Source organism: Gymnoscopelus microlampas (assembly GCF_963454915.1).
Source record: "Gymnoscopelus microlampas genome assembly, chromosome: 5".
Lineage (NCBI taxonomy): Eukaryota > Metazoa > Chordata > Actinopteri > Myctophiformes > Myctophidae > Gymnoscopelus > Gymnoscopelus microlampas.
In genome coordinates, this window is record NC_139942.1 from 31500865 (window position 1) to 31511527 (window position 10663).

Here is a 10663-nt window from a genome sequence, read left to right on the forward strand (position 1 = left end):
ACTTATTTAGCACAGCATTGTGAGGAAGTAGTCTTTAGTCTTAAGCAGGTCATAACTGCCCTGGCGTCCCTTACCTGAAGGCCCCGTTGTAGCCGTAGTACCGCTCTTCAGCGCTGGCTTTGCATTTGGAATTGTCTCCCACAGCTTTACCACTGCCAATGCACTTCTTACAAAGTGCAGAGGTAGTTTCAGCTCCAGGAGCACAACCGCTACTGAAGAAGTTATCTTAAGAAACGAGCAGAACACTTACTTAGGCTGTTGCTGAGATAAATCACTGTTTCCTAATTTACATGGCTCTAAATAGGAGGCCCAATGGACACTAATTACAGTAAAGGTAAAGTAAACAGTTTCCTGAATTTTATTTTAGACACGATTACTCTAAGCATTCATAATCAATCTGCGTCTAGTGGTCCTGTAAACAAAAACACATGACAACATACATAATTAATAATAATGATAATGATAATGATAATGATAATAATAATAATAATAATAATAATAATAATAATAATAATAAGGGTAACAACAATAATAATAATAATAATAATATAATCTGTAGCTAAGCATAATATTTATTTTGAAATTTATTATTATTACTGGATATTTCAAATCACTGTGTGGCACCCTGGAAGGTTTGACAAAATGTGACTGTAGTGGTGACGTTAAGCTAATTTATATAAAAATGGCAAGCATATCTAATAATGCAATAAAATGAGAGAGGGCAAGACACAGAGCTAGAGTGTGTGGGTGACAATTCCACAACTGCTTACCGAAGTCACATTTCCCTGTTTGGTCATGGATAAGGCCCATGGGGATGTTCCAGCCTGCAGTTCTACCAAGGCCAGTGTGGCAGGACTTCTTGCCCTGCAGGTTCTCCCAGGTCACCCCAGAATCCTTCTTCACCACTGCTACAGCATAGTAGGAGGAGGCTGACACTGTGGATGAAGTGCATAGGATTAGATAGGATTAGAAGACTAATGTTAACTAAAAATAAATAATAATTATTGATAATTCTCAAATCCCTGTTTAGTAGCCCCCAAACGCCATGCTGCTACTCAAAATGGTTTCAGGTGTTACTTACCAATTCCGGTGTTACTGCATTGCTCTGTGAAGAGGGTTAGAGATGTGAACAGTGTCAGTGTTGATGTAGAAGAGAATCGTATTAGTACAGTGTATTACATGTACACTATACTGTACGTGTGCAAGTGGAAATGTCAGCCTGCTCTTCTTGAACTTCAGTTCCACCTTGAACACCATCATCACACACACCCTGATATATAAACTGTCTCTACTTGGCTAATATTTGTGCAACACGTTACTGGACTTGACGAAAAGGCCCCAGTGCATTAGAATCCACAACATCTCATCTTCCCCCATCATCCTCAAAAAAGACCTTCTGCATCAAGAGGGACTCTGCCCACATGTTTGTCATCAGGCAAGAAGCAACAAAGATTCAGGTTCAGAACCACCAGGCTGAGGAACGCCTTCTTTCCTGATGCTGTGAGACTGATCAATAACTATATCTCACTGTTTCACGCAAAAAAAATGTTTTAGAATGATAATAAAATATCTTTATTCTTATATGTCTTAAGGATATTTCTACTTAGCCTTTTACCTGCATCATACTGCTCCACCATGGCAGGAACAAGACCACATTTTCCAGCTGTGTACACCTGTCCTCCATCCATAGCCATGACATCAGATTCTCCCCGCTAGGAAGCAGATAGGACAGTGTTGTCAAACCTTTTTCATGTCAAGGACCCCCAAATTCAGAAATATTTGGCGGAACCCCATCTGAAACTATTTTGTGCCAGGGAGGGACCCATATGAAAAGATTTGTGTTAAAATAATTATTCCAAATATTTTCCACCAATTTTCAAAACGTATTGTGAGCTTGTAGAGATATGCTATTTTTGAATATCCAAATGACAAGGGCGTCAATGGCTCAGGGGTAGAGTGGCTGGTAGAGCGGCCGGATGGGAACCGCAAGGTTCCCAGTTCGATCTCGGTCTCCCCCAGAGTCAGTGTCGAAGTGTCCTTGAGGAAGACGCTGAACTCCTAATTGCTCCCGATGAGCAAGTTGGTGCCTTGCATAGTTTCCTCCGCCATCGTTGTATGGATGTGTGTGTGAATGGGTGAATGTAATGCACAATCTATGTAAAGCGCTTTGGATAAAAGCTCTATTTACCATTTATTATAAGATAATGTTAAAGCGGTAAAACAACTGATTGTGGTGCTAATTTTGCTGGAGACCCCATTCAAGGACACCGGGGGACACATGAAATGGGCAAAGAGATTACCAAGCTTGTAAGAATTTACCATGATCTGCTTCACACATTCATCCACCGTGGGGGCTGTCTGGCATTCGACCACGGCAGCGCCATTAACAGCAGAGCCGACGAGGCTCCACTCGTCACATTTGCTCTTCTCAGCATGGCTCACAGCACACCATTTGATGCTTGGTGTGGCTGAAGTGGTTGCGGACGGCTCTGGAAAGCAAAGTCAAAGAAGGCAGTAATAAAATAAAATGCATTTATAACATCTGTCTGTCTGTCTGTCTGGCTGGCTGGCTGGCTGGCTGGCTGGCTGGCTGGCTGGCTACCCTTACCTCTCAGGGAACGGATGGTGCTCATGTACTCGGCACCCAAATACAGGAAGGAATCTGTAGCTGGGGGCAGCTTCACCAGTTTTTTTGTTGAGTCCTTGAACATCAGGTCCTTGCCTGAGTATTCACTAGAGGAGAAGAGATCCAAACCCTGAAAGTCACAAAGAAAGTTATTTTATGCATTATAAAGTCTCTGAGTTATTAAGACATTATGTAGCTTATTCTGTCTGTCATATCTGCAGCAATTAACATATTTATCTGGCTGGGGCGGGCCAGCTATGTATTACCTGAGCAGTGAGTTTAGTGTTAATTAAAGTAGCCAGCTCCGGGTCACTGCGGCTAACCACAGCATGGGCCGGGGCCTTGGCCAGATGGCATTTTTCATAGTTTCCGATGGGTGCTTTGGTGCCATCCTTACACAGCAACTCATAATTCACTCCGTCTGCGAAATAATAAGCCATTAAAACATATATATATTTCTTTGTGTTTGAAAATCATGACTGGAAGAGCCTTCTATATACCTTCTATATGAATCAATATTAATGCTGCAGTTATTTCATATCAGCATAGAAAATGTTTGAATACTGACCAGTAACAGTGCTGTGTTTGACAAAGGCGACGTCTCCATTTCCGTCCCTCTCCAGGCACCTATGGGACAGGTCAACACACAGTTTCAAGGGGGAGTGTAGACATATGAGGCACAGATAGACTAAACTAGGAGAACTAGAGCAGTGGTTCTCAACCTCTTTAGGCAGCGACCCCCCAAAATAATGGGATGATATTTGAACTGGGGACCCCCACCCTGACAAGCGCTTGGAATTGTAGGAGTTGAAGCATTACGTTTTTGACTTGGTTCCACAGTTACATTTGTGAAAATAGCAGATCTACAAGCTCACAGTCACAACGCCTCGGAATACAAAGCGATGTGAGCTTGTAGATCGGCTATTTAAAAAAATCTTTCTTATATTATTTGACAATTTGGCCAATGTTAGACCAGTTCTTATAGTATAGTTTGTTGATTACGTTTGATGCAGTGATGGTGTTTATATCTTTTTTTTTATAGGTATTAAAAGGTTCTTAAAAGTCCTTAGATTGTCACTTCACTGCCAAAAATCATATGGGGATCCCCCTGGGGGTCCCGACCCACAGGTTGAGAACCACTGAACCAGAGAACTAGAGCTAGAATTATTTGGTGACTGATTACTTTACCAGTTTTGAGAGCTATAGAGAAGGTTATGATTAGGATGTCATGTGGATACAACATGAGATATGTGTGGTTAGCCTATTTGGATATTAATTACGTATGATTAACATTATGTTCTTAATCTTTAGTCCTTATTGCAACCAATGAATCATTTCATTAATTATTTTATATAATCATTACACAATGAATAGGCCAAATACGTTTCTAGATCAAGGTTCAAGTTCAAGGTGTTTAATGTCAAATGAACAATTGTACAACACAGCTGTAGCAACATTGTAGGCAGTGCTATTCCTAGTAGATAGTAGTACTATGATCCTCCTCAATAGTCTAGATTAAAAACACAAATAAAATAGGAAGATAGAAATATTATAGGCTATATAATCTCTTAGCATAATTTCTCAGCACTACTGCCTTAAACATGTAATGTTGTTGTTAGTTGGAATAAACACAGAAGTACCCGGGAGGAAGTGGTCTAAGAAAGGGGAGGAGCCAAACCCGAGTTCCCGTTTTACACAAAAAAGGAGGTCGTGCCTCCATAGGCAAAAATGTAGTTTTTTTAATTTAACTTTTTTTTCACTGAATGGGTTCCCAGATTGTAGGCTATCTTGTTCAAATAAGATACCTGAACCTGAAACTGAACTGAATTTATTGTGAAGCTATTTGGTAAGGCAATATATATTTTTGTTTGCAGTCGTGTCAGTAATGCAGCTTTGAAGTGGAATTAATTAAGTATAGGTAAATAATGTACATGTTACAAGGAGGAGGGACGTGTACTCACTTGAATGCACCTGAATAGTCATAGTAAGGATTGGAGTGTGACCTGGAGCAGTCGGACCCGCAAAGCTGACAGAGGTTGGGCAATTTACTACGGTCAGCTCCTGGCACACAGCTGGCCGAGAAGAATTCACTCACCGCTACAAAACCATAACAATCATATTTAATTTAAGGAGATGACAGACAGATAATTCCTACATTGTCAATGTAATCAATGATAATTTAGACATCTCTCTAACAGTGTCTAAACATTGATAATGTATGCACCTATTTACTTTATTGACCAAAATATTGTTGGAGGAACTCTGAAAAGCAATGCATACAAGTACAAGCGAACTCTCACCCTTCTCCACAGATTTATCCTCGGTGCCTGACCACTGGATTTGTTTCAATGCTAATAGAGTTCCTATGGGAATGTTCCAGCCTGCAGACTTTCCTAATCCTGTGTGGCAGGACTTCTTTCCCTTGAGGTTTTTGATGCTGGAGACGGTGCCCCCCTTCTTTACCACAGCAACAGCGTAGTAACAGGTGTCTGCTGAAGCTATAGTTGTATACAGAGGGCACATGCATAGTTGTATAGCGATTATATATATATATATATATATATATATATATATATATATATATAATATATGTATAAAAAGAAGAAAGAAAATCGAACAAAAATATAATTAAGAGAACTACTTGCTGCACCAGTTACTAATCTTACATTCGCCATAGTCCTCAGCAATAATGGGGTGCAAATTGTAAGGAGCCAATCCAGCTGTGTAGATATCACCTCCATCCAAAGTGATGGCATCTGCTTCACCAGCCTGTCAGAAGAGATATTTATCATCTTGATAAATAATGATTCTAGAATTTACAGAGGTGTGGCATATATCTCTTTTAAACCAGTGTAGTTTTGGTATTAACAGTCGATTAAATATGCTGGTCCTTGTTTAGTCAGTTTAAGTAGAACATTTGTGGAAAATAAAGACAAAGTGAATTGGATCATGGTAGTGGTAGTAGTTGCCTATCTCTATTAAGTAGATTAGTTCTCACCTTAATTGCCTTGATGCATCCGATAGAGTCTAGTCTTTGCACACAGGCAAATGAAGAATCTTTGCCTGAGAGTGCTTCACATTTGACCATTTCTTGGCTGGATTTCAGACACCATCTGACTTTATCAGTGGGAGCCGTAGACACGAACGCTGTGGATAAGGATACATCCAGAAAATCTTGTTTTTCTTGGTTCATTCATTATGTTTTAAAGATGCTCAACATTTTTCAATTTCCACTATATTTGAGAGAAACGTTTCAAGGACAACATAATAATAATAAAAAAAGAATCGTCTTTACCAAGGCTTCCCAGCATCAACGAAATAAGGAGAAGATTCATGTTGGATCGTGGTAGTCTCCAAAATAGCACAGCAGACTGGTTCAGTGACAATAGCCTACTGGTTTTTATAGAAAACGTCAACGTGGGCTGATCAAACAGAGAAGGGTCATAGTTTGGTCAGGGTTTCCTAATGCATGGCTCTGTGCAGTTGTTCACTGTGAACACTGTGAACACTCTTTCATCTGCATGATGATGAAAGAAAGGCTGGAAATTCTGATATTTCATCATAATGGAAAGTAAAATTCCAGAAAAAGATAAATACAAACTTATACACTCTGCAATGGAATTATTTAATTTGGAATCAAAAGCAAAATGTCATTCTAGACAGAACATAGATATAATATAGATAACAAACAATCATCTATCCTGTACTGTACATTTTAAAACATGTTTTTTCTTCTGCTACAAAATGCCATTCATTCATGCTAGTCTGAATGTGTTGTTCTTCTTATTGATTCATGAAAGGTGTGACATATTTAGATACAGTTATGAACACAGCTAATTTATCACATGAGGCGAAGATGAAGACAAGTATCAACAAAGTTGGCATGACTAGTTTACACTGTCATATCAGTAAAATATGCCTAATGCTGTATACATTAGGCATATTATATATATATATATATATATATATATATATATTTCAGGTTAGACAAAAAAGTGGACAAATTCACCATAGCAAAGTCTTTTCCCTCCGAAAAGACACTGTGTGACCCATATAATGCAGTGTTTGCTGAGTCAACATTACACAACAGTAGAACTAAAGTACATGTTGATTAAAGCTAACTGATTCATGAAGACCTGCACATCAGATTTTCTAAATATTCAAAAATGCCCACTTTCACAGGAAAAGGGCAGATGAAGGTATCTGTTCACCAACAGTGTCTGTAAATGAAGGACAGTTTCACTTAAACCACTTATATTTTCCAAGGTATCATTATTGAATGATTTTATGATTACTTCTGAAAGCGTGCTGGAAAAGGTTAAAATAATAATAATAATAATAATAATAATAATAATAATTATTATTATTATTATTATTACTACCCTTATTATTATTCATTCTTAATTGTGAATGACTTGAGGTCTGAGCTGATGACACTCAGGTCACATTAGTATACACAATCATGTGAACTTTGACTCCAACCACTGACTCAGCAGTGATAGTGTAGTAAAACCTCTGGCCCAGGGAAACCACAGTTAAATCTGGAGTGTTAATTACACTTCTTTATGGGCCATAAAGGTCAATATTTACACTATGAATTCAATTTAACTTCAGTTTTTCAATTCAGTTTTATCATAGTGCCGAATCACCGCAAGTTGTCTCTAGACACTTTACATACAGTATAGAGTAGAGACCTGAAGTTGTCCTCCCTGCCCTGAGCAAGCATTTTATTAGTGACAGTGAGGAAAAACTCCCCTTTAATGGGAAGAAACTTCAGGCAGAACCAGGCTGTAGGGTTGGCAGCTATCTCCCTTGTTCTTCCTTGACCGTGACCTATCAGAGTTTAATGAATCTTACGGTGTGTAAACTACTGTATGCTTGGTCATTCTGATATACATAATTACTTTTACGTATATAGTTAACTGTACACCTGGTGCTGGTTATTCCAAAGTTACACTTGACTTAAGTGTACAGTACAGAGTGTGTTACCTGGGCCTTTAATAAAGCCAAGGTACATGCAGAGAGTGGAGATTGGAGAAGAATGTGTCTGTGTGGGGGCAATACAGTCCGTGTCCATATTGTATCAAACAACAGAGGACTCAAAAGACTTCAAATTTCAAACCCATCTTTGGTACATTATACTGTATGGCCTCATTTAGAATTCTTACAAAGTTCTTAAAAAAGCTAATCTCAATAAAAAACATTTCACATGCAATATGATACAAGAAATAAGATCCCCAGTCATTTAAAATTAATCCCACTCAATTAAAAGGGACACATAGCTACTTTCTCGTATTAGAGAAAACACATCTTTGTGAAGATCAGAGAATGGATAGTGAAACTAGTAACAGTACAATTGTTCAATAATCCATGCATATTCAGAATATGTCATGACCCCAAGATGTTAGCCTCACTGGAAATATCTTCATTAAATTTGAAAGAACGTCTGAAAACAATAGTTTTTGATCATGTCTTCAAAGAAACTGGTAAAATATTTCAGTGAAATGTTACAAGTAAAGGAAATGCCAGTTGTTGTACAGTTACCAATGGCAATACTATACCCATAAATGTACCACAGATATTTATCAGTTGGCAGAACATTGTTTGAAGACTAAAATTGAGAGACTTGTTGACTTCCAAATACAGTATGAACATGATTTCCATTATACAGTATGTAGTTGAAATGCACATTAAACAATTTGATTATTTTACAGACCTGAAAAACATAATTGAATAACAAGGATTTTTCATTTAAGGAAATATTAATATATGTATTTGATGTATGCTAAATCCGAGTTATTTTACTGTAATCCTGATCTAAGACACAACACTTCCTAGTATGCAGTGATGTATTCTGTCAACACTCATGCATAGGTTTAGATAGGGTTGGGACGGGAGTCCTTATCAATGTCAAATGAGGGGAATAAGGTCCAAACTGCTACCAGTGACAGCAGAGCCATGGGGTGTGGTAGTTGATAGTTTAATATTGTGTTACCCTATCTGCTCCCTTAAATAACATCCAGGACCGTGGCTGTCTACAGTCTGACCCGATGTTTAGAGGACTGAGCCATCCTAAACCAGACCAGATAGTCTGTCTCATCATCAAGTACATATTCCTACAACAATTAACCATGTGCTATACATTGAAAGAGGTTGTTGGGCTTGGATAACCTAATGTGATCCTGGAATATTGCTAATGTTTGGTTTTCTTTGGAATGCCTATGTTGCAACATCTATTTGTTCACTGATCGTGGTAAATCAAATAACAGTGTGGCTTCCCTGTGTAATTGAAAAGGCTTTCAGATAGTTAGCTAAATGAATTATCTGTTAAACATGTTGACCTGGCCTGGCGTGAACTGGAGATAGAAGTGTGCAGGCCCAATGGTTAAGGCACAGGTATGAGGCCGGGACTTGACGTGGCCAGGGGGATGGTGAATACCTAGTGGTCTGTCCTTTATGTTAATTTAACACAAAAATATGTGTCAGCGCTCGCACACATCCCACTGAGGACCTCTGTTCCATGGGGTTGAGGGAGATGGAAGTTCACATGGACCAAGGGTGAGTGACCTGAGCTAGGACTTCAGGAGGGATACAGAGCAAACTGGTGTCCAGAGCCAGGGCTTACCGTCACCCCCACACCACCCCACCCACCCAGTTTAGTCATTGACATGTCAATTACCTTCCCATGTTTATTGTCCCTGTCACTGTTAACCCCTACTGTTTGGTCTAGGGGAGGGTGTAGACCAACACTTGTCTCCTCTGATACACATGATGCCACTTCTTTTTCACCTGACAGTGTGGTTGGCGTCTGTGCTTGAGTGGAGTGGGTACATGCCCTCAGCAGAGAGGCGAAACTCTAAAAACCATAGGGCAGCAAGGAGGCACTTTTCATCATTGAGTGTGAGGAGGTGCTTGGTCATCATGGTGAACACGGAGATGCTCGCCATGGCTCCATGAACAACAATGTTGTTGAGGTAGAACCCACACCCGGGATCTCAGCAAAATTGGAAGCTGTGATCTTCGGCTGGGGGCCGAACAGAGTCCGAAAGCCATACTGTATGTGTGTAGTGGGAAAAAAACATTGCAAAGCAGTGAAGTTGTGGCTCTCTGGGTGTAATGGCACCTGTAGATAGTCCTGGCGGAGGTCCAATTGAGAACATTGTGAACCATGGTGAGCCTTCTGTCATTGGCAGGGTACCTGATGGGTATGATGTCCTTATTCACCACTCTCAGTTCCACTCAGATGAGCCACCACCAGGTTGGAGATCCAGGGTGACACAATCACCTACTCAACGATGTCATCATCCAGCATGAGCTGTAGCTCAGATGAGATGTCATGCAGGGCAAGGGGAGGGCAGTGAGAGAGAACAGACTAGCTGCACATTGCAATCATCATTTTCCATCAATAGTTTTGCACTAATCTTGCCATGGTTCATATGCTAAATGAGTTGGCCTCGCACCATCTCGTCCTGATGTACTGGCTCATGTGATGCTACTCCACATTCATGTCAACCAACTCCTCTGTACACCCAGTTATCTAGTAATGGTCACTGAGAACATCCACTGGAGTAACATGGACATTTTGGCTCATGATGAAGGGCAGATCAGCAGTAGTTCTTCAAGGGAGAGAAGGTATTTCTCGTTCACCTTCTCACCAAGATTTCCCCCAAACAGCTGTTTTGTGAACTGGAAACTCTTCTAGTAGATAACCTGGCTCTGTCATTTTTAGGTTACTGACCACTACGAGAAAGCTTGGCGTGCTGTATGGAAATCTTCAAATTTGTCTAGTTTAATGTTTCCTAAGATTTCTGTGGGTGTCATTATAGCCATTGATTTAACCGCTTTTGCAGGACAATATGACAAAGCATGGCTGTGCTTTGTTCTCCCTTCGGCACTGGTATCTCTAAAACTATGGCTCTTTTAAGGATTTGGTGCGTTGCTATATATTTGACCCGTACTAGCCTTAAAGGGGCTACACCATGAATTTCATTTTTTTTTAGGTTTTTAGTATTTTTTGGGCTCCCCAGTGTCTCTTGT

The 10663-nt window shown here is 39.7% G+C and overlaps 1 protein-coding gene across 1 annotated transcript in view; it reads right to left on the bottom strand.

Moving 5' to 3' along the window:
* LOC311045036 (serotransferrin-1-like) overlaps positions 1-9573 on the bottom strand; it is a gene marked incomplete at both ends in the record, with an annotated part of 14075 nt that extends 4502 nt beyond the window's left edge. Inside the window, 11 exons of the mRNA XM_084056847.1 lie at positions 75-225; positions 771-935; positions 1604-1712; positions 2320-2489; positions 2609-2756; positions 2893-3047; positions 3195-3253; positions 4588-4723; positions 4927-5124; positions 5293-5395; positions 9421-9573. Coding sequence (XP_083912973.1) covers positions 75-225; positions 771-935; positions 1604-1712; positions 2320-2489; positions 2609-2756; positions 2893-3047; positions 3195-3253; positions 4588-4723; positions 4927-5124; positions 5293-5395; positions 9421-9573 — 1547 coding nt within the window. The remainder of the gene's footprint in view (positions 1-74; positions 226-770; positions 936-1603; positions 1713-2319; positions 2490-2608; positions 2757-2892; positions 3048-3194; positions 3254-4587; positions 4724-4926; positions 5125-5292; positions 5396-9420) is intronic.
* Positions 9574-10663: the final 1090 nt, after the last annotated feature.